This window comes from Poecilia formosa, unplaced genomic scaffold, assembly GCF_000485575.1.
Source record: "Poecilia formosa unplaced genomic scaffold, Poecilia_formosa-5.1.2 Scaffold1, whole genome shotgun sequence".
NCBI lineage: Eukaryota > Metazoa > Chordata > Actinopteri > Cyprinodontiformes > Poeciliidae > Poecilia > Poecilia formosa.
In genome coordinates, this window is record NW_006799940.1 from 392,002 (window position 1) to 417,238 (window position 25,237).

At 36.0% G+C, this 25,237-nt stretch overlaps 1 protein-coding gene and 1 pseudogene across 10 annotated transcripts in view; one reads left to right on the forward strand and one right to left on the reverse strand.

Annotated features, from left to right (window-relative positions):
• Positions 1-24,483, reverse strand: part of LOC103153565 (dystrobrevin beta-like) — a 36,332-nt gene extending 11,849 nt beyond the window's left edge. For 5 of the 10 annotated variants that reach the window (XM_016665538.1, XM_007574929.2, XM_016665469.1 and 2 more), the window contains exons 1-8: positions 17,553-17,789; positions 9,928-9,988; positions 3,567-3,649; positions 3,384-3,464; positions 3,073-3,286; positions 1,655-1,740; positions 481-635; positions 252-351 (exon numbers count right to left, since the gene is read on the reverse strand). In XM_016665538.1, the coding sequence (XP_016521024.1) occupies positions 252-351; positions 481-635; positions 1,655-1,740; positions 3,073-3,286; positions 3,384-3,464; positions 3,567-3,648 (718 nt within the window). In that variant the 5' untranslated portion in view covers position 3,649; positions 9,928-9,988; positions 17,553-17,789. The other 5 variants (XM_016665585.1, XM_016665356.1, XM_007574634.2 and 2 more) reach the window with 5 other exon arrangements.
• Positions 21,201-23,795, forward strand: LOC103153484 (toll-like receptor 5; annotated as a pseudogene).
• Positions 24,484-25,237: the final 754 nt, after the last annotated feature.

A 25,237-nucleotide genomic window follows, 5' to 3' on the forward strand; every position in this document is an offset into this window, starting at 1 on the left:
AATGTTAAACTGATTGACAAAGTCAGCTCCCTGTAAAACAAAAAAAAGTTTTCAATATTTAGTTTTTATTTCAGTGGTACAATTTTTTATTTGATGGAGTATTTATCAATTTAATCTTGAATGAAGCAACTCTCCATAATTGGGCCGATATGGTTATTTGAGTGTTTTTGTAATGTAAATGAATCTATTCTTTAAATATTCCTGAAATTTAATGCTTGGATTAAATGTGTCTGATTTTGCGTAAGTTGTACCGTGCTCCACATTGGCCATGCGGTGCATCAGCGGCAGCCAGACCAGACACTCCGGAGGCTCAGCCATGATGTCCAGGAACATGTTGAGCATCACCCGTTTCTACAAAACATATGAAAAACCGCTGAGACATTTAACAACCAAACATTGTCCCATCTTTCTTTTTTTCCTTTGTCAGGAACTCCAACTAATCTCTGAGAAACAAAACCCAGATGAGTGAAGTGTGTGTACCTGCTGTGGGAAACAGGAGCGAGCCACGGTGTGTGTGTATCCGAAGGACGGTCCTTCATGCAGAGCAGTGGGCAGCTTGAGAGCCTCTCTTAGAAAACTGTCAAACTTGGACAGAACCATGACTCCCTTGGAGTCAGAAACCTGAGAAAACACATCTACAGGCAGAAACATGATGAATATTATTATGGATATAACAGATGTGTGTATGGAGGAGGATTAGGGCCAAAAAACAGATTATGACCCGTTTCCTAAGAATTCTGGCAATAAAGTCAGAGAATGAGTCTGACATCACAAGATTAAGCGCAACATTCTAGAAAAAAAAGAATCTGAATTCAGAGAAAAATATCAAAATTCAGAGGTTAAAGTCCAACTTCAGGGATTAAAGTTTGAATTCAGAGATTAAAGTTCAAATTCTCAGAAAAAAGTCAGAATTCTGAGGTTAATCTCCAAATTCTAAGAAAAAGAGCCACAAGATCAAAGTTCAAATTCTGAGATTAAAGTTTAAAATCTAAAATTAATGTCAGAATAAAAAAAGTCTAAAATTTAAGGAAAAAAAGTCTCAATTCTGAGAAAAAAGATCAGATTTCTTTTTACTCTCCAATGGCCCTCATCCTCTTCTGTTTGTCTGTCAGTAATGCATTATTATTTTTATCACATTTAAAAAGATCCAGATTAAAGTGATTTGAGTTAATCCAAGAATAAATGAGTTCATTTATTAAAGGAAAAATCAGCAGAACGAATTATTTAACCCCCTTCTTAAGTCAAGGATTAACTGAAATTAATCACCCAAGTCTAATTACTGGCAGACTTATTTATTAAAAAAATAACTCGAATAGAATCCATCTGTCAGTTTGAAGTAGAATAAAAAATTAATGTCAATTAAAAACAAAAAAATCAAAAGCAGATGAAAAATAATTTCATTTCTAAGGTTTTGGGTGTTTAAAAAAAACACAGTGAGCGAAAGAACTGCAGCTGTCAAGTATCAAAGACATTTGCCTTTTGTGTATTTAGGTTTCTCCAAACCGCCACCATTGTAAAATGAGTTTATTAGTAAAACTATGGGGTGATTACGTCTGAAAATCGTCATACACAGAATCAAAATTTTATTTTTTTAAATGTTTTTAAATGTTATTTGAACCCTTTGAGCAGAAAGTAGACAATGATTTCTACTCACATCGCAGTTTGTCCACCAGTTTCCCTCCACAAAGTATAGAGAGCATCGCTTTAACAGACAGAACGGTCAGACGGCTTTCTGGCTCACTAGAACGATAGCAACATATTTACAATTAGCTTTTGCATATTAGTGCAGCAGATAAATGAATATTTCAGCAAAATATTCCACATGTGGACACAAGAACCTAACTTGGCACAGATGTTTCCAGATGTTTCATTTTTGAAGAAAAAACAAAAAACGTTAGCCACCAAAAACTTCAAGATGGCCACCATTTTACAAGAAGGTAAATTTATTTTTGCACCAAGTTTGCAAATATTTATCAAAGGTGAATACTTTTAGTGTCAAAGCATACTTAATTAGAGCCACAGAAATCATATTTACTGATAAACTTGAGTTTTCAAGATAGTTACAGAAAATTTATTTTTACACTAAATTTAGATGCCAATTAGATCAATATATTTGGTGCCAAATAATAGCTGACATATTTTGAACCATAGAAATGATGTAAATTTTCTTTATCTTGTGTTTCCTTTTTTTGGTGGACATTTTTCAAAATGGGCACCATGGTAACAGAGAATATATGTTAGCAGCAAAATCAGCAGGAGGTGCCAGAGATGGACACAGCTAACCAAAACGTTAGCTTCATTAGCCACTAATTCACTAAACAAGAACCTTAGTTGCTCTAACGCTAAACTGCTAAATACATTTAAAACATTACCCTAAGTTACTGCTAAACACAGAAATGTAAGCAGAAGCTAATGCTAAACACATTAAAAATATTAGCAGAAGCTAATGCTAAACAAATAGAAATATTAATCAAAGCTAATGCTAAATACATGAAAATATCAGCAGAAATATTACTGGAAGCTACTGCTAAACACATAAGGATATAAGGAGAAGCTAACGCTAAACACATACAAATGTTAGCAGACGCTAATGCTAGACTGCTAAACAAGTAAAAGAGTAAATTGAAGCTAATGCTAAACAAGTAAAAAAAATCACTAGGAGCTAATGCTAAATGCATAAAACTATAAGTAGAAGCTAGTGTTAAATATTAACATATTAGCAGAAGCTAACATTAAACCAACAAAAAAGAAAAAGTAGCAGAAGCTAACGCTAAACATTAAGATAACTGTCTCAGTCTGTGTCACACATCTTCATCTGATTTTGCTACATATGGTTACTGTGAAGTTGTATGAATAGCATAACCAACATATGATGCAACATAAAGTTCATCCATTGAACTGGGTGGAATTTGACGGCAATAATTAGACAAAAATGCTCAAAAACGGCAGCCATCTTGAAAAATGCCCATCATGCTGAAATTCAAGTGACTGATGGGAAATATGAATTTTTGAGCTCATTTCCACACTGGAAAGATTTTACCAGTGACATGCTGCTGTATGTAAACAGGTTACCAGTCAACGGCGGCCAGTATGAACTCGACGAGGAGGACGGTGCTCTCCTGCGGGTTGATGATGTGTGTGGTGGGAAGGCGTTTGCTGAGCTGGTTGAACAGGGAGGAAACCAGGTTCTCCAGTCTGGTAACTGAGATCCCGGCGTTGAGCTCTACGGCGTTGAGCCCGGCGTCCCGCACCGCCTCGATCACGTTGTAAATGTCGATCAGATGCACTGGGAGGAGGAAGACACAGCATCAGTTAGCTTCCTCTCCTCTTGTAAGAAAGTCTTAAAATGTAACCGAAGGATAGTCGGCCATGATGACGCTCACAGTTGCATCTTTTCTGAATAAATCTGAGCTTGCAGGCGGTGCGATATGTAGAGAGACAAATGGAATCAAAGTTCTGTTCCCCTGCGGAAAAATCAGAAACAAAAAACTTTAATTCATCTGGCAAAAAATAATTTCATAACATCCTTCAAGGGAGAAATAGAAATAATAGATTATTATTCTCACCGAGCTCCACAAATATCTGCCTCCCCTCTGTTCTTGGCGCTGCCCTCCCTCTGTCTCTCTGGGCTCCTTCCGCCATCACCATCCTACAGAAACAGGAAAACGGTCCAGAAAACAATCACCGTCCCACATCGGAGGAAAAACTGCAGAAAATCAGTTCACAAAGGGTGAATGAATGAATGAATGCATGAATGAATGAAAGAAAGCACAAATGAAATGATAAATACATGAAGAAATGAATGGATGAATGATTAAATAAATGCATAGACGAGTGAATGAATAAGTGAATGAAAGGTGAATACATAGGTGAATGAATAAATCTATAGATGAATGAATGAATCCATAAATGTATGAATGCACAGATTACATTCAAATCCTCATGAAGGATTGAATAAATAGATTAATACATGCATATATTGGTGAATGAATGAATGAATGAATGAGATATGCACTAAATGTCCAATTCTTATCCAACCCTTCAAATTATTTGAATTAAATATTTAAGAAACTTTATAAACTTTTCTGGACTGAGTGGAAACACTGGGACTGGCAGCGCTGTCCCAGTATAACCAATCTAACTGTCTGGGCAGACTGGTTAGAGGACTGCATCAACATGGTTTTCTTTTTAAACTAAAGAGGTTGGACTCATTTAAATACAATTTGTATTTCTTTAAACAAATATAACACAAGAAAAACCATCACTGTAAATATTTCTTTCATTTTAAAGACAGTTGGTTAAAAAAGTTGAGTAAATAAACACATTAACAAGAACAGAAGGAAACTAGTTTGCTGTTCTGAAAGAAGGAAAAACAAGGAACGCTATGAGAAAACAATAAAAAAGCTAAATTGAGGAAAGAAAAAGTTCAACATGTAGCTAAGAAGAGACAGTCGCAGACAAATATCTGCATTCTTTGTACAATGTGGTGACAAGTGAACCCCCAGCTCACTCACACACATTCCTGAGAGGATTTGAAGGCTTCCCAGGAGACTTTGTCCTTCATCCACACAAAATAAAGACTCCTCGTTTCACTTCCTCACAATTACAAATCACTTTTTAACAGTTGCTAAAAATATTGTCAAGTTTAGTCAAGAATAAGCCATTTATTTATTCAAACAGTGACAAACTAAGCAACTCTAATCTACATGATGACAGATTTCCAAAACTGGTAAAGCTCAGAAAAAGTCCAGGTTTTGTTTACTACAGTAATTTATGAAGATCTAGATTAATCCCCAACAACAATCCTGCACCAGCAGAAGAAAATTGATACTTTTGAACTTAAATTATTAAAATGTTTAAAAAAAAAAAGCCTTAAAAAAACATGAAAAATGAATCAACAATTAGAGGTTTTAGAAGTAATAGTCAATATAAACTGTGGTATCTAAAAAATCTAAACAGCACAAACTATTCGCATATTGTAATAAAATAGCTGAAACTGTAACGATTAATCGTGATTAATTGATTATTGAAATAATCGTCAAGTAACTTAGTAATCAATTAATCGCTGATAAGCGTATATAGACTTTTAAAAAAGGCAATTTACTGGAAAAACAAGCCAAAACTGTTAGATTTTGCATTTAAGATAAAAAAAAAAAACATTTGTCTGTAGATATGTTTTCCCCAAAACTCATCAAGTGGCATAGTTTAAATTCAGCCAGTTCAAATTCTGAAAATAAAATCTCATATCAAGCACCTTTTGCTATCCAGTTATTAATTGGTTAATCCAAAAAGAAATTAACAGATCAGTCCTACACTGTACTGACGTTCAGTCAAGCTGAAGTGATCAAGCGTTCACCAAAGGTATGCTTAATTATGGATTTTACAAAATAAAATGTTTATTTTCTTATTTACAAAGGATTTGAATCACTTATTTGTATTTTTTTGGTATTTATAATATGTTATAAAATAAGTTTAAGTTGTTAAATGAAAAATTTGCAGAATTTCCCACATTTTTTAAAACCGATTAATCGATTAATTGATAGAATAACTGATTAATTGCTATAGATGGCATCATAAGAGCGACTGTAGATGGTGGTTTTTGTCAATTAATAAGAAAAACAAAACTTACTTTGAAGGTATTTACCATCACAGTAACTTATTGCACAAATATTATTAAAAACTGGTCATTAGTAGGGTTTTAGAAAGACGTAAGTTGTTGCCCTGTAAATATGGCATTTAAAGCCGACAGGATGTGAAAGGATAAGAAAGTTTCACTCAAAACAAGATATTATCAGCCGGATTTTCAACCACGTGTTGCTCTAGTTTAGCCAACAGAGCTAAAAGTAGCAGCTGGTACAGATTTGGTAAGGTTTTGTTTGGGACATTACATGTGTCATTGCGACGCATACAGATTAGAAATAAGTTCTAATGGTCGAAATTTTGAACAGAAAGGAACATAAACACTTAAGACAGAAAACAACTGATGTGTCTGAGCATGTTTCTGGTAAGCCTTTCCCACTAAATACCAGTGGCTTCGTGGTATCAACAACCATTGGGCTTCTCCCTGTAACATTATAACTATGTGAAGTCTCCTGACAAGACAGTAAATGTAGCTAAGCTGAACCAAATATTCTGTTTTTCTCTGCTCAATTGCACTGTGGAAATAAAACAGATACATACATGAAACATATTTGTAGAATGTGGGATGCCAAAGAGGAGTCAGTGGCTTTGGAAAGCATTTTGGAAAAATTAAATCATCAGCGTCTCCAGTTCTGAGCAGCTGGAACAAGCTGTTCTGATCAGAAAGCAGTTGGAATACAAAAGACAAAATGCTAAAATTTACCCGTAAATTGTAGAATTTAATCTTCTAAAACAGCTGCACGTTATTTGTTATTGATTAATCAATTATTTTGATGATTAATCGCATAAAAAATAGGCAGTCTCCAGATTTTTCATTTTCTGCCGTTTTTATACAACTTTAGGAATACATAGAAAATGCAAATAAACAATTATATCCCCTTTTATATGAGAAAATAAATAATTTATTGCCTAAAATGCAATGTTCAAGTTTTCCTTTAGTTTATGGTTGGTCAGTTGTAGCAAAATATGCATTTGCAGGTAAAAAAAATTATTCCAACATCAAAATATTTAAAGCTCATCCTCTTCTGATTGACTTAAGATCAACACAATGCTAATCTGTTGACTATTTTTTGCTTAACCCATTTTCACAGAATTTAAACAAAAAATAAAAATTATGCCACTCGAATTTTTTATTTCATCTTAGATGCTAAAGTTATACATTTTTGAACAGTTTTGGCCCAATTATTGCTCTGAATATGTTGTTCTTGCTGCAAATTGCCTTTTTTGAGTGTGTATACTCCAGTTAACAATTAATCAATAACTAAATGAGTTGACGATTATGTCAATGATTGATTAATCACGATTAATCATTTCAGCACTACTATCCGGATTTTAAAATTTATTCAGCACAGAGAGGAATTATGTACATATTTTACAATTCACTAAACAATTACAAAGATTATCAAATGCCTAAAAACATCTGAGTGGAAAAGTTCAGGTAATATCTTTGCAGATACCACACATACTGGACACAAACTGTTTACGTTTGCCATTTGTGGCCCTCAGACTGAGTTTGTGCGATTCCCGACTCCAGTTCAAGAATGACACAAATTTATCCGTCCAGCTCAGGTGGTTAATGCAAATAGAGACTGTTTATGTTTAAATAAACACAATTTTATTACAATGTAAAATAAGTAAAGTAGAAAACAATGTATTTTGCAACTATTCGGAGACTTTTACTGAAAAGCTGACTTTGCTGTATCAAATAAGCTTTTATTTAATTTCCTAAAGCATTTTGAAAGAGAGAAACCCAAATCTTGTTCTTATAACCGAGAATAAATTTGTTGCCTCTCTTTTAATCCTTCTTACATTTTGGATTTATGATGAATAACATCCTTTCCTTATAAAAAGCAAACAATAAACTAAAACATTGGACAACTAATTGCTTGATTTTAGTTTTCTTTTTATTTAGTTTGGACTCCCCTAATATACAGGATGTGACTCAAAGAACATGGCTGCTTTTTGAAGGCTACATTGTCGTCCTTTTCAAATTTGAAATTAAGCTATCCATTAAAAATATATTTTAGTTGTTTTCTATTTACAATTCAAGCTACAAATATCTCCTAGCATTTCATAATCAAAAGGTCAATTAAATAGGCGGATGGACATGAGAAACAAGCTTCATGATCTCATTCATAATCTTTTCTTACTGGAGTTAAAAATACGGCAGTGACTTCTCCCAGCAGCTCACCAGTTACCGCACTGGTCTCCCACGATGTGCAAGTTGTTATTTCCATCTTGGTGATAACTACTCCCAGTCTGCCTGTCCATGTCTGTCTGAGGGTGAGTAAAGCTGACATGGGAGAACGTTTGGTCTGTGAGATCAGTTTCCTGTTTTAGCTGTGAAAGCTTTAAATCACTGAAGATACAATTACTCCCCCACAACTACATCAGAGGAATGGAAACGGCTCGGCGGCCATTTTTCCAATCAATGCTGGAATCGGATCCTTGGCGAATCTCAAGCAGATCTTCACCAGACTTAAAGAGCCGCAACGCACGTCGTGTGACGTTGTTATGAAACTACAAGCTTTAAATATTGACTTGACGTCGATAATCTCAGTATTTCTAATCTACACCCGTTAAAATGTTGGTTTTCCACCACAGGAAGCATTTTATATGCTCAATTTAAACGTCTTTTTACCTCAAATTAATTTTGCTTCTGTAACTTTTTCAAATTGAAAATGTTGAACGGATTAAATGAAAACCTTTTGGAGTGGATTTGCTCAATAACTTCTAGCAAAGTTGACTTTTCTGAAATAAAATGTTTCTCAGGAAAGCAGCTAGATGCAACTGAACTGAAGAAAGTAGAAGTTTAGTGAAAAATAATTCAATGAATCTACATTAAAACCAAATAAACTATGAGTTTATTCTGAATAAAATGTATAGCAATGGCATAATTTTCTATACAGCTGTATTAACTGATGATTCTGGATTTTTGACATTGTTCTACGGTAAGATAGCACAGAAGAAATCAATATAATCAGAAAAGAAAACTGAAATCCGTGAACCTATAGTAATAATAAAATAAAACTACTAATTATTGTTTTATTATTGTATGCATAGTTGAGAAAAAAAAGGTTTCATCTGAACTGGCACGACATATTCTTATATTTTGATTCTCTTAGAGATTATTTTACATAATTTCTTTTCAGAAAAGAACTGGAATCTGCACTGTAATTAAGATTTAGATAACCAGAGGAATTTCTTTTCATCACAAAATAAATATTTCTGCGTACTTATCTCAATATACTGGACACAAAGACTTGTGTAAATAGATTACATCGCAACAGGCCAGAGGATGAGATGCCAAACCAGGTGAAATGACATGCATGTTGCATAAAAGCTGCACCGTTTCATCTTTTCAAACCTGAATGGAGCAAAAATCTGACACGATGAATTACAAGTTAATCCATAATGACGAGGCTTCACCACAATTTGCCCTGCAGGAAATTCAAGCACTTTTCAAGCATTTCAAGGTAAGTTTTCCATCTTTTCCAACACCATACTTTGGAGATAAAAACAGCAAAAATGAATAGAAAATTCACTATTATATGGTTTAATTTATTACTTACTATAACATTCTACAGCTAAATCAAAAATAAAATAAAATAAAGTAACAAAATGTTATGTTTTGAAATGTCTGTCTCTTATACACCTGACTACTCTGAGAACAAAACCCTAACTTCAATAACTAATATATAAAATGTAATACATATTAATTACATTGAAACAATCCAGACAAATTGGGTTAAGTTGAATAACTTTCCTGCTTAAATTAAACGCCTAAAAAGAATTTAGAAAGAAAGTTACAAAAAAAATTTCTGACAAAGTTTTCTGGCATTTAGCAAATAGAAATAATTTTTGAAATTCTAACTAACCTAAAATAAGAAAATTTAGTCTGAATAAGAAGAATAAATAAATAAAGAATAAGAATATGAAAATATCTGGTTTCAAATGTTTTCCAAATTTAAGTTTTTAATCAGATTTAACTTTATCACTAAAGTGTGCAGTTTGAATATTAAGCACTTTCAAAGACTTTATACAGAAATTAAGCACTTTCCAAACCTTGAAAGCATCTAATATAAGTACATTTCCAAGGATCTCAAGGACCTGTAAGAACCCTCTCTGCAGACTGCATGTGTTGCCTTTCAGAGCTTGTGTAGGCGGTGACTCACACCTGCGTTGCACAGCGGCGTTTTAACACGGCCGACATTTGCTGATTTTAAAAACACGAGAACAGCTCAATGTTGGCTAAATTTTGCATTAAATTTGTGCGTGTGGTCCTACCTCTCAGTTTCAGGAGGTCAAAAAGGACCAGAGGGAGAGGGGGGTCTTCAATGCAGGACGTCTAGCAGACAGAGGGAAGAGAAAAGTCTTCTTAGCATGTGGATAGAAATGTCAAAGGTTATTCGGGGACACAGACAAACACAGCTGACAGGAAATACGCTTCAGATTGTTAGAGCAGAACCTCCTCCTCATCATCATTTGGAGTTGGAAAGAAAACTTTAAGAGGGTATTAACGTTTCGGACATTTCATCTCTGCTGACTTTCTAACATTCAACACTGACCAAAAAAAATGTAAGAATTTCTTTTGTGGTTGGTAATAAAATTTGATTGAATCCTCATGTTGGGACAGAATTTACTCCAAATACACTCTGAAAAGACTTTTTTTCCTCTGCAGTCACAGTAAATGTGGGATTATTTACAGCAGGGTTTCTGCAGGTTCCACCAACTCAAATTTAAAACTTTTTAAGACCATTATGAAAGAAATTCAATACTTGCATTGCAACAAATATACATAAGATCATCACAAATCAATACATCTCATGGGTTGGCAATAGAAGTGAGCCAATAGCTAGCTAGCTTTATACTTGGTAGGTAGTTAGCAAGGGTAAAGCAAGCTAGCTACCCTATGGTAGCTGGCTAACTACCACAGGGTAGCTATGAATAGTTAGCCTATGGTAACTCCAATACATCTTCTATCAGGCAACAAGGGGGATTTCAAGTTTTAACAAACAAAAATGTATAAAAAATGGTTTGCTAGCATCTAGCAATTATGTTCCTAGTTAGGTAGTTAGCCAGCTACCATAGGATAGCAAGCTAATTATCATCTATCCTATGGTAGTAAGAGTAGGTAGTAACCCTTGCTAACTACCTATCCATGCTAGGCAGTTAGCAAGGCTAAAGCTAACTAAAGCTTGCCCTTTGGCAGCTAACTAGACTATGCCAGCTAGTCTGCTGGACAGCTAGCTTGCTAGATGGATATCTTTACCCTTGCATGTAGCAAGAGTATAGCTAGGAAAAGTATAAAACTACTAATATACGAGATTAAGGAGTCCTGCCACAACAAAATTATGAATGCATTTAAGCCCCACTTAATTTCATTTTAAAAATAAGACATTTTAAGGCTTTAATTTTAGATGCATCAACTTAAGACTTTTTAAGGATGTGTGGATATCTTGTGCAGTCATTAGTTTCAAATAAATAGGAGATTTAGCATGGAATGCATGTGCAATTTGCATTGATGGCAAATACTATTTTATGTTCAAAACAATAAAATATGATTAAATTCAGTTCAAATAAAAACAAACTGGAAGAAAAATGGTTACAGACACTTTTTGTTTGTAAAAAAAAACAGATACAGCTTGCTAAAAACGTTAATCAGGGTATTTATGGCGTCATGGCTTGGATTTGACTGGACCGTTAGAGAAACTCAACTGTCTTCTAGCAGAAACCGAGTGGTTTTGTTTTACCTACTCAGATGTCGGTAGGAAATAAGAAAAGGAAGTAAATACAGAGCAGATGCCAAACATCAACAAGAAAGAAACTCTCACAGAAACACAAACACAAACCCTCCAATACATCTTGTATCAGACAACAAGGGGGATTTCAAGTTCGAACAGATGAAAGTGAATAAAAAATGGTTTGCTAGCATCTAGAAATTATGTTCCTGTCGGCATCCAAACCTCAACAGCCGCAGGTGATAATAATCTCGACACTGAACTGAAGCGTAAACATCTCCTGGGGTAACAGCTGTGCTTCTTTTTGCTATTTTGTACTGCGTACTGTACATAATTTTAGTGGAGTGACACAAATTTACTGTTTTCTTTGAGTTTTTCAGATTTTAAAGGGCAAAATGATATCCAACCAAACTAGACTTATGTGAAAACTTAATAACAACCTAAATCTAATAACTCATCGTGTCTCTCTTGCAACAGATAAATAAAGTATCTTTTACATCACTTTGGATACATTTTCTAAGCAGAATTGAGCCACACAAGAGGATTATCAAGCATTAATGGTGTGTTCAAAGTCTCAGTACAATTGGATTTAAGAATAGAGCTATGGCATCACATTCCTGCCAAAAAACCTATAAAGCTTATTAAGCAAGCATAACGTTTAGCATGTTTTTCGCACCTGAAAGCCCGGTTCACTTGGTTCGATTGGGGACCAAAATTGCAACATTTGTTAAATTTTCAGCTGGCATGGTTCGCTTTCACACTGCAACATGTCAAACGAACCAAACCCTACGGAAAATCGCTTCCCCTCCTAGCCCGTGGGGGCGCTGCTGTAATGTAGTAGTACTCAGGTGAGAGTTGGGACTTAATTGCAAACTGTTTTTTGTGTTTTCCCAAGTTATATCTGTCTAATATTAAAATATATTTGTTGATCCGAAGCAGTAATCAGAGAAAAAAAAATTAAATAAAGGTAATCTATAAGCGAGCAAATACTTTTCTCATCAAAAACTCCAAAAGTCACAAAAGTTAAGTTGTGTAAATTATTTTTATTATGTTAACTTAAACTCATTAAAGTATTTAAAAACAACTGTCATGAAGCCCTGTGTACTGCACAGCTGCAACCAAGCAACAACAACGAACTGATTGAACTCTTTTCAGAACTGCTTTAATTGTCATAATTCAGTATTTTAAATCCATCCAAGAGCTCCAGCTGCTCCAGCTGTTGTACACAGATACACAGAACTCTATCTTTAGAATAAATGATTGTGAATGTGTTTGTTTTCCTGCTTAGGGATCTTTAAATGCACCATTTACATTTTAAAATTTGTTCTGGTTTTGGCGTATCAAATAAAAGCAAATATTAAACAATAAAAACATATAATAGTGGCATAGATATAAAAAGAATGATGTAAAACTGTGAGCATTATATAAGAGCAGACCACCCAACCAGTGCACCTGTTTAATAACAGCAACCACACACACTCTCCCCAGTGGCTGTATATGCAGACCTGCACACCTGCACAAGACGAATGGACCTGAAAACAAACACAAACTATACTTACCAAAGGTTTTCTCTCTGTTTCTGCTAACAAGTAGAGCAGCTGTTAAATCCCAGCTATTCTCAAGCTAAAAACAAACACACTAAAGCTTTGACTGCAAGCAAAAAAAAAGAAAATAGTCAGCAACAGTGGACTCACCGTGTTCAGAAACAGCTTAAGACTTAATTTGTCGAAGTGAAGAAGCAGCAGTAAGGCAGGGAGAGGGGTGTCTATCAGACGAAGGGGAACTTAAGAGGGTGTTTACTACACACAACTTGAAGACCACATGACCAAATTACCCCTCGCAGCTGTCCACCGTTGTCCCTGCACTGACAGGACCCTGAGCACTGAGCGAGTGTGTGTTAAATTTACATTACTATGTGCAGCAACTGTAGACGACAGCATTTCTAAAGCTCCTCTGAGCGCCATTTACCCTCCGAACAACCGCAAAGACCTCTGGAAAGCTTACAACAATTTTCTAAATTAACGTTTAAAAAGGTTACGATTTCAGGAAATGGGGAAGAGGTGCTGACTGTGGTGGTTTTACTACAGGGTTCTGGGAGACAAGTGTTAAAGAGGGCCTGTTATGCCATTTTCACTTTTAGCATGTTTTTGTACTTCCATTTGGGTCTCTACAGCTTCTACAGTCCACCGCTTAAAAAAAAAGAAGAAAATAATAAATACATGCCATTTTTTGCCAGTAAGTTCATGTTTTTTGGTGTCTGGAAAATGAGCGGTTCAAAAACCTTCTGTCCAGCCCTTTGCCTAGCAACCCAAGACGAGCTCCAACACGTTTGGTCAGCTGGTTTACTTTGTATAATAAGAGAATTATTATGGAAAAGTCAGATTTTGCACATTTTTATACTTCCAGTTGTATCTCAACAGCCCAAGCACTTTAAAAAAAAAAACAACAACCCAGGTATTTTTTGGCAATAAGATGCAACAATAAAAACAAACCGCTGAGCCAATCAACTAACACTGTGCAGTTACCTAGCAACCCAAGCTGAACTCCAGCATATTTGGCCAGCTGGTCTTGCTGCTGTATGCACTGTACAATGGCTGCTGGAAAAGACAAGTGTTTTCTTGTTGACTTACTATCCAGAAATCACTCGTTGCACTCTTGTTGGTTGTGCAGGCGGCTGTACTAATGCTTTTCAAAGATGTACAGCTGTATAATTGCACATCTCTTTGCAGCCATTTTAACATGCGAGTGTGAACATTGAGGTGGGGGGCAGGGGGGCGTGGCCTGCAGCAGCTCATTAGGATTTAAAGTGACGTGACGCCCTAAACATTTCATTCTGAAAGGAGCTCAAAACCAGACCAGACTAAAGTGTCATCATGTAAGAATGACTTTGCACAAAACATGTAATGAACATGTTTTGTATCCTAACTGGTTCAAGGAAACATAATATGTCACATTTAAGACAAATAGAAAAAGTTTGAGGTTTATCTTTTGGAATTAATATGTGGGTTTGCTTTAGAGGAGCACAGATAATTGCAAAAACACATTAATGCTGGATTATTAAAATTATTGGCCATTTTAAACACATTTCCATTAATTTCAATAAATTCCTGTAAATTCTCCATTAATTTTCATTATTTCCAAATTAAGGTTCCTACTTTTTTAAATCCTGGATTATAGCAACTCTATTAACATTTATTTATTTACTGAAAGCAGAGGTTATTTTTTGGATTAGAAACATGTTGCCAATACAAAAAACAGAATAAAGAAAAAAAATACTTAAAAAAAACCCGCAGAAAATTTTATAAATTAAATTAAATGACTTTTTGGATGGTCCTACTTATCATCAAACTGGAATAGCTTTACAATTTGTCCCCAAATATTAAAAAAAATAAATAAATGAATTATTGTGAAAAGGTAATTACTGAAGGCTTAAACAACATTTAACTGATCTATTTATTTTTCTTTACTTTTTTACTTTTTTATTTTTATTTACAGCCGAGAGGTTTTTACATTTGCATACTAATTTCTGGCAAATACTATGTAGCAGATATTTTAATAGCTAAAAAAAAGACTGAATATACAGAGAGAGAAAGTTCCACCAAAAAAACTCACTGAGGATCAAAATAACAAACTTCATCATGCTAATCTAATATGGATCTGGATTTGGCTAAAACAAACGGTTATCTTGATGAACAACTCCAAGATGATGATGGTTCAAACACAATCTCCACATCACAAAAGGTTTATTATTATCAAATTACATTATGTTTACTGAGTTTAATCTGACATTAAGACCAGTTTAAACTGACTGGGAGCCTGTCATAGATCATATTTCATTGTCTCACTTGTACTAGAACCAACTTGCCCCACCAACACAGGCCCTCGCATTGTTTGCCATTTTAAGCCAGGACATTCAATGCTGCATTTAATTACAGCATGCATATCCTATTATTAGGCTCTGCATTTGCACATTTAGATTTTCGGATATCTACATTGACAAAACTTTTTAATTTATTTACAGAAACAACAAATGCAAGAATGCAGAGACAGAAACTCTGCAGGATAAGATGTAACAGACACTGAGGTGAATTAAAGAAAGCGGAAGAAAGCATAAGTGTGAGAAACAGGATGATCATGCAAGAGACAAAAGACAGGAAGTGAAAGTTGTGTCGTGTGTTGCGTAGAAAACTGCAGTGTCTTTTTTCTTATTTTGGCACAGCATGTACAAATTCACCTGACTTTTTATGCAAACATACCGCAGTGTCAATGACCTCAGAGTCACCTGAACAGGAATTCAAACAAGCGGTTATGCAAATATTCTCCAGAGAAAAGTAAATGAACAAGGAACAAGTCATTTTTCTCTACCTTGCGGCAATGCTGCGAGTTACGTTGTGTATTAACTCAGATTCGCTCGTGTTAAACAGCAATTGGTTGAAGAGCTCTGTGAACTTTACAGCAATTACTCCTACATGCAAAATGAAGAACGCTTTAATTTCACTATAATCTGATTCCTGGGGAATTATATAAACCAGACTAATCATAGGTTTCGTCCTCTCTGCTATTATCTCCCCACCCACAGCGAAGATAGTCGCACAGTTCAGCCGTGCAGTAAACCAACAAGTCTTTCCATATGGGTTTAAAGAAAAGGTTATAAGGAAAAAGCTTTTGTAAAGACATAACAGATTCTTTTGCAGATCTACCCGCTTATTAGGTGAAGGGTGGTGAATCCCAGAAAAAAAGGCAGATGGCTAATTCTTGTTTGCCTTTTCATTTCGCCCTGTTTTAAGTGTAAACATACCTTCCCTCGCCTGAAGCACAAAATATGTCCCCGGTAGGCAAAAAAGGTCCCAATTTGATCAGTTTTTATAATCTAATCTGTGCTTTCCATTGTTATAATTTGGTGAAACCTGTTATTCTGCTTAATAGTTATTTTTTTAAATCAGAACATTTACATTTTTATTTAAATTTCAAGCACGTTTTTTTTTTAACCACCCAAGCACAATCTCAAATTTCCAGTTCATAAAAGCTGCCTTCACGTTTTTGTAATCATAATTGTTTAAGTGTTTTACAGGTAGATCAAAATTAAAAAGGAAAAAATACAAACAATAAGCAAATTACAGGACTAATGGAATAAGAAATGAAGTCGGAAAGAGGCAGCTAAATTTTAAATTAACCTTTTGTATCCTTTTAATTTTTTTGCTTTCTTTCTTTATAATTTGCCCCGACTGAGGTTACTTTTGACTCTTCTGTAAATTAATAAAATAAGGAAATGAATGAATAAATCTATTGGAACAATGCATTTATAGCATCTGCATTCACTGGCCACAGGTCTTGATTTCAGTTGCAGATTATATATAGCAAAGTCCAAAGTTTGTGTTAACATGAGAATTAATCTATGTTTATGTTGACTAAAATTTCTTAAGGAATAAATGTAGTTTTTAAGGTCACTTTCTAACTCCATAAGGTGTACCTACAAAAGTGTTTTCATATTTTTACAATTCTTCTATTTACTTTGATTTCTTTTTGACCCGCGACACCTACTTTGGGCACAGCTACTGTAAATGCTTCTGTTCAGAAAAAAACTAACACTTATACACATAAATTGTTAAGCCGAATTTAATATTGCACTTTGATTACTTTAATATTCCTTAAAGTTGAGCCCCAGAGTTAGCATATTTTGAAGAAAAGTTAGGAAAACTAGCAATTACCAGATTTTTGAATGGAGTAATGTTCCTCCCACCGATGAGGAACTGAACACCAATTGCCGTTTTGATTTGAAAAGTGGGCATGTCTTAGTCATGGCAAGGAAAGACAGCCCTTTCTATTAAAAAAAAAAATCCACGTACACTGCTCATCTAACGGTTTTTAAATGTGTATCATCGCTTCCAACAGCGACAATCATTGGAGAATATAAATGATCCTGAATTTCTCTTAAGTTCTGCCAACTTTCGGGGGAGCTTTGCGACATATGAGCGGCCATATTGCTGGAAAGTTTAACTCCCTGTTCACCTTGTTCCCCCGAATGAATGCGCTTTTAGGAGCCTCTCACTCCTAAACTTTTGTACTTTTTAGCATTTAAAAGGAGACGTTTCACGTAACTACAACGTCCAGTTGAATTTCTAAACCACGCTGTGTGTTTTCAGTATGCTACATAAGACGAGATTTACTCACCGGGACTATTTTTCGGCAGGTATTCGCGTCCAAATACATCAACACAGAAACCCGTGTGACACCGAATTGAAGTTTCTTCACTCCCCCTTCGCTTTTTTGTGACCTCCACCTGAGTTAGGATGTTATCTTTCACCAGTCCCGTTATTTATTTCCGGAAAGAGCCATGTTTGTCACCCTCCACGCCCGCCCGCAGCAGCTACTGCACCGGTTGCTGCTGCTGCTGCGATGAAGTGAACTATTTTTGAAAGAAAGTCACTCCTCTCTGGTTCGTCCTGCTTCCTCCCCTTTTTACACAGCTTACTCGCTCAAAACCAACCCACACGACTAAAATTATAAGTACCAGTTTCATTTGGGGGAAAAAGATAACAGTATTATGTTTGTTTTTACTTCAAATCAGAAAGATGAATTAAATGCAGGGCCGGCCCAACGTTTTCTGGGGCCCCAAGCTGAATTTGTTTGCTGGACCCAAATTTGGTTATAAAAAAAATTGTACACCTCATTAAATATTAAGAAAATGTCACATGTTGATGTTGGATCTAATTTATATTTGTATCTGGGAAAGAAAGTTATATAATTACAGTAAACAAATATTTTTTCAATAAAGTAGATCACCACTTATATTTTTCTGTATAACTTTTATTTAAAAAATATATTTATTAAAACAGTTAGCTTTGATATGAAAGTATATTATGAGAAAGATCATCTATCTCAGAGCTACTATTCCCGTATGAAGAAATGCCCCACTGACGACCAAAAAAAAGCCAGAGGCAGGAGGAGGGTCTCAGAGCCGTCAGTCATCCTCAGGTACTTGCTGCTAAATGTCCCAATAATGGCAAAACAACTTACAGTTACAGGAGAACTGTTTATCTGCTGTTACCGGTGGCTATGCTAACTAGCCTTCGCATTTACAACAGGCTTTCCTGATGGGGAAAAGGCGTTAGCAGAGAGCAAAGGGGTAATTTTTTTTAAATGTATGTCTCATTCTACTCTGTCACAACGTAGTGACAGTTTCAACAAATATATAAAAAATATACAATTAATAAAATAATATAATAAAATAAAAGTTACATACTGCAGCTTTAAATATAAAGTTTTTTACCAAAAAATTGTCAAATGTTGATTTTGATTTTTATATTTATTTGGAAAATAATGTTATATAAACAACAAAAATGTATATTTTTTTTAAATAAAGTGGACACCCACTTGTATGTTTTCATTGGAACTATTTGAGAAATACAAGATAATTTCTAAATTATTGAAAAAAATAATGTAGCTTGGGAAGGGCACAATGCTACTTGGCTTGCAATCTGAGTGTATTTACAAAGCAGCTAAAGCAGGAGCGCTATTCATTTTCTGTCCATCCCCTCGCAGTTCCTCTAGACTAGCAGCAGCAATTAGCAAACACCTGGTGGAACTCATGAGCTTATAGAAACTACTTCACATAATGAGAAGAATTGTTGGGATGACATACTGAAGGCAGAGTGTTGGAAAGAGTGGGGGCTTCTTAAAGAAATAGAACCCAATTTCAAAAAGTCAAAGTGTGAAGTCGAAGTTCTTTTAAGTTATGTTTCATATCATAACACATTTTAGTAACAGCTAAAGTTATTTTATTGAACTATAAAAGTGATTTATATTAGGAAAAAAAACAAACTTCCAATGGTTTCCCTAAATGTTTCTTACTGCCTTGTAATAGTTAACAAGTGGGTGAACAATAAATTCCCTAATCTGGCAATAAAATAAACTGTGGAGATTGTGTTTTTTCCCAGTTACTCATTTGCTCTACCAGACATGTCTGACGTACAGAGTTTCCACAGACTCAGCATAGGGACAGAAAGACCAGGGTTAATTTGTTGTGCTTATAAAACATAATCAAGATTTCTTTGCAAACAGTTAAAGTAATGAAATATTGTTAAATTACAGCAGCAGCGTTAAATTATTACCATGAAACATGGCCGCTGGCAGAAAAGTCAAGCAGCATTTATCAGGTTTTCTCTCTCTCTGTTTATTTCCTGGAAGTTGTGAAATTTAGCATGTCAGTGGTAAAAGACTCACAAAAACATACTCTCAAACATTCAGAAGGAAATATATTTACTAGTCCCAATTACCTTTCAATAGAAAGTTAAAGGTCTTTACTTACTGCTTAGTTTAACATTAATCAGCCAGGTAATCCCTGACTGATTTTTTTTCCCTGTAAATTATTTGTCAACCATTTTGGAAAAGCCTAGTGTATTTCCTATATGTCTACTAACTGAACAAGGATCAGAACATTATGTAATATATGTCAGAATCCTGGGCTTTCATTTACATTTGTGCTGTGACTGCTTCTTTGTTATTTATGTCTGTGTTCCTCATTATTGCTGAGCTCAAAGGTCTAAAGCTCATTTTCATTTTGAATTGCATCAAGAGCTTGAACATGTGTACACTTCAAAACATAATATTTCACCAAGTGTTTTTTTTTTCTAGTTTCTACTGCAAATATCTTAGTAAACTTGAAATAAGACAAAACTAGGGTAACTTACAGGTGACTTTTCAGCAAGAAATAAGAGTTTGTTTTAATATAACATGACAAAAATGTCTTGTTATAACTTATAAGTGAAAAAAATCTACTGGTGGAATAAATACTTTTTCACCAATATCAAGGAAATATTGATTTAAAACAGCTCCCATGTATATATATGCCCCTCAGCCTCCTGCCTGCGTCTGTGTGCTTGTGAATAGTCTGTCCTTCATGATGAGGAGAGCCCTCCTCCTACATCATGCCATGTAGAGGTCCAAGCTGGAGGGAAGGCTGCTCCCCACAGTCCTCTGTGCAGCCTTAACCACCCTCTGCAGAGCCGTCCTCGCAGCAGCAGTGCAGCTGCCGTGCCACACGGTGATGCAGGTGCAGAGAATGCTCTCCACCACACAGTGATAGAAGCTCCTCAGTTCTGAGCTCCCAACTCTCCCCAGCTTCCTGAGGAAGTAGAGATGCGGGTGGGCCTTCCTGACCAGATGAGAGGTGTTGGCACTCCAGGTGAGGTCACTGGATATCTGCACAGCCAGATACCTGTTGTTGGAGACACTTCCACAGCTGCTCCTCCAACGTACAGGGGATGAAGAGGATCCTTGTCCTTTCTGAAATCCACCACCATCTCCTTGGTCTTCCTCATGTTGGTGCAGTGGTTATTTTCTCTGCACCACTCCACCAGGTGTTCCACCTCCTTTCTGTATTTGGACTCATCAGTGTTTGTGATGCATCCCTGCATGCATGTTATTCATCAGGCAATAAAATTGAGTTTCCCTTTTAGTTAATATAAACTATTCTCTTGTTTTCCACTACATATTTCCTCTTTAAACGTTTCGATACCAAACAGTTTGATTTAGATTCATATCGTCTGGTCTTAAAAACAGATAGGTCACGATGCACTATCAAAAATTTATTTTACGCAACTAAGACTTTGGCAAACAGTTGTGCAATGCAGCATGTCCCCCTAACGCTGACGGTGCAAACCAGCAGACAGCTGTATGTTTACAGTACCTCTGTAAACATACAGCGGTACTTCCCTGCCTCTTGTAAACCTGGACACTGAAAAAGGGGGAAATCCTGCTCAAAAGGAACTCTGACGTAAACAATCACAAATAAAAAGCCTGCCCACTGGAGCCTCTGCATCAAACACAGAGCGTCGCTTTGATGAGATTATTTTTAAGTCTGGGAGAAGAAGAAGCAGTATGATGATGTGGACACTTGGTCTTCAGCTGGTTGTGGTTGGTGTTTTCCTACAGGTATGGACATCTATACTGAAGAATTTAAGTTTCATAGATCTTGCATTTTTTAGTATGTTTAAAACCTTCACGATAAAGCATATTTTCTTTCATTTTTCTTATACATCAATCTGTGTGTCTTTTCTTCTTACACAATTTTAAAGTGAATTAAGAATGAGTTAGAACTATTAACGGGACCTATTATGCAAAATTCACATTTTGCACATTTTTATATGTCTCAACTGCTTCTAAAAACAGTCCAAACACTTAAAAAAAAACAGTCAGGCATTGACCTATTGCCATTCTTTGGAAATAAGTTAAAAAAAATTGGGGGGTTGCTGAGGCAATCAATGGGCATTAAACTCCAGCACATTTTATCAGCTGGTTTTGCAACTATATCCACTCTACAATGGCTGCTGGAAAAGACAAGCATTTTGTTGTCGGCTTACCATCCAGAAACCACTTGATGCATTCTTGTTGGTTATACAGGAGGCTCTACTTCTTGCATAATTGTGCATCTGTTTGCACCCATTTTCACGCGAGTGTGAACGTTGAGTAGGGTGTTTGGTATTTTTAATTAGAGTGATAACACAACTCATTGTGAAAGAAGCTCAAAATGGTCAGAACTCATTATGGAAGAATCATTTTGCCCATAAAAATGTCATGAACATGTTTTGTATCCTAACTTCTTCAAGAAAGAATAAAAGGTCACCTCTGAGATATATGTCACACACTATCTTAATAGTACCAGAGATTCACAATGTACTTTATTTTCTGAATATTTACTTGCAGATGCCAGGTTGCTTCCCATCATGCCTCATTGAAGGCTCAGTCGCCCTCTGTGGTTTTAAAAACCTCCACTCGGTTCCTCCTCTTCCACCTCACATCACCCATTTGTTCCTGGAGAACAATCGGATCGGTGAGATCAACGCCACCTCGCTGTCCAGCTTGGAGAACCTGCAGGAACTGGATCTTGGGAATCAGAAGGTGCCACTTGTCATCCAGAGCAATGCCTTCCTCAGGCAGAGTCGCCTTCGGAGGCTGGTGCTCGGGTTAAACCCTCGTCTTCAACTGGAACCGCTGGCCTTCGCTGGGCTGTCCAATCTCCAGAAGCTCCACTTGGATTACTGTTCGTTAAACGAGTCCATTCTGACAGGAAATTATCTAGCACCACTGTCATCTTTGCAGACTCTAAATCTCTACGGGAACCATATTAAGAGACTCCGTCCTTCACCGTTCTTTGCGAATATGACTGATTTGGCTAACTTGAATCTGGAGCTGAACAAAATTGATGAAATATGTGAGTCTGATCTTGTTAGTTTCAAAGGAAAGCACTTCACACTTTTTAGCCTTAAAGGTGTCTACCTGAGGAACATGTTGAATAAGAGTTTCGACTGGCAGAAATGTGGGAATCCGTTCAGGCGAGTATCTTTCCAGACTCTCGATTTGTCCTACAGTGGACTCAGTGTGGATAAATTAAGACTATTTTTCAGAGCCATTAGTGGAACAAACATATCCCAACTTAAAGTCTCTGGACACATAGGAAAAGGATTGTCTTTCAATAATCTCCCAGATCCAGACCTCGACTTTTTTGAAGGCTTGAAAAACAGTTCAGTCCGCTTTTTGGATTTGTCCAAGAACAGAATATTTGCATTGCATCAGAGAGTTTTCACTCCACTCACAGAAGTCACAGCTATTGATCTTTCTCAAAACAAAGTGAATCAGATACACAGAATGGCCTTTGAAGGCCTTCAGGGTAATTTAAAAACGCTCAACTTGTCACACAATCTGCTTGGGGAAATCCTTTCTCACACCTTTGCCTCTCTGACGAACCTGGAAATTTTAGATTTATCTCACAATCACATCGGCGTTTTGGGTTACAACTCATTTAGTGGACTTCCAAACTTGAGAGTCCTAAATTTAACAGATAACTCCTTGCAGGAATTAGGTTTTCCTGCAGCCTTACCAAATTTAGAAATCCTTAATCTGAACAGCAACAAGCTGACATCCTCATCAGTGAACACCATCACTCGGTTTGCCCATAACGTTTCCTCTCTGAGCATTCAGAACAACAGATTAACGCATATTTATTCATTTCTGGATCAGATGAAACGCCTCAAACTGCTTCTTTACGGGGGAAACACAATTAAGTGGTGCACCCTCAGGAGGCGCGTCGCTCCATTTAACATTAAAGTTTTGGATCTGCATGGGAGCTCTTTGCAGTCTATCTGGGGTCAGGGCAAATGCCTGGATCTGTTCGGCAAATTTCAAAATGTGACCAGTCTCAACTTGAGCTCCAACAGTCTGAGATCTCTTCCTCAAGGCATCTTTAAGGGCCTTTCCTCAGTTGAAACGATGGACCTCTCATCCAACACCCTCACATATCTCCAACCTGACGTTCTACCTAAAAGTCTGAAATCCCTCTATCTCTCCGACAACTTCATTGCCTTCCCAGATCCAATCGCTTTCAGCTCCCTCAGGTTCTTAGACTTGTCCAACAACAGATTTTACTGCAGTAATGATCTGCAGAGCTTCTTGACATGGATGAAACAGACAAACATAACATTTTTGAGCCCAATAGAGGAGTTCAGGTGTGAATTTCCGGCTGGTTTCTATAACATACCGCTGTTAGATTACACTGGTCACCTACCAAAACACTTGAGAGCTACCAAAAAGGATAATTAATTAATTAATCCAAAATTGACAGATTTAATGATAATTTTATTTTCTTAACATTTGTTTTTCTCCTTTATCAAGAAGGACGACTATTTTTCCATAACATAAAGGGGAAAAAATTAATCAAATGCTGAATAAAAACAACCCCTGATAAATTACATTTTAACATTAATTTGTGTCAGCTGTATTAAATATTGTCTGAATAAACACAAAATTGTGGTTCTCACGTCATTATTCTTCAAATGTAACAAAACAGGAACCTCTTAGGTTGCTGAACAGAAAAATAAAAGCTGAAAAGAATAAAATGTGAAACACTTAACCCATGAACAGATATATTTATACAAAAGTACTGACTATAGTTGCTCTTGAAGGAATGTTAAATCTTCACTCCATCAGACATCAAAATCAACCTTGTTTATTGGTATTATGCCAATTATCACGTAGCAATTTTTCACTTCGTCACAACCTCACCTTTAGTAGAGTAGCTTGTCCAGTGTTTATATTTCAAAACAGAACCGCATAAAGTGCGGATTTTTCTTCCAACACCAGACTCTGTTTTAACTGTTCCTCTTCTCCTGTCTGCTGTCACTCCGCCATCTTTGTTTCTGTATCAACGCTGCTGGTATCAAAGATGACCAGCAGCGCCCCCTGCTAGAAGGAGGCCAAACTGCAACACCAAAAGAGCGTCTAAGCCAGGGGTGGCTTAGACAACTTTTAGATGCATCTCTACTTCAACACACCTGAGTCAAATAGTGAGGTCGTTAGCAGGACTCAAGAAAACATGACTCCGGGTTAGGGATGATGTTTTATTTTCGGGGACCGTCTGCAACCTTTACAACCCAAAAAGCCATTTTAGTCTCAAATGTTATTCTTTTGTGAAAAAACCATTTAAGGATTTTTAAAAGAATCACCAATTTATTTTTGTTCTTAGGTTTTAAAACAAAGAAAAACAGAAACATTTACAGAAAGAATATTGATAAATTTTTCTCTATGGTATTTTTGATATTTGATATATAAAACTGCTCTTCTTTAAACACTGCTTTGTCTAGTTTTCCAGCTGCACTGCTGCTCACAGGCGTTCACTTTAGAGAATTGTAAAATCTGCACTGCAGATTGTTGGATATCTACATTACTCCCTGGATGCTCCTCAAAAGTAAAAACATGTTGAAGGACTACTCTCACCCTCTTTTACTGTGCAGAAATGTGTCTTACATAAAATACTTCTGTATGTCTGGTTTCCCCCACTTATTCTATTCTAATCTGAATCA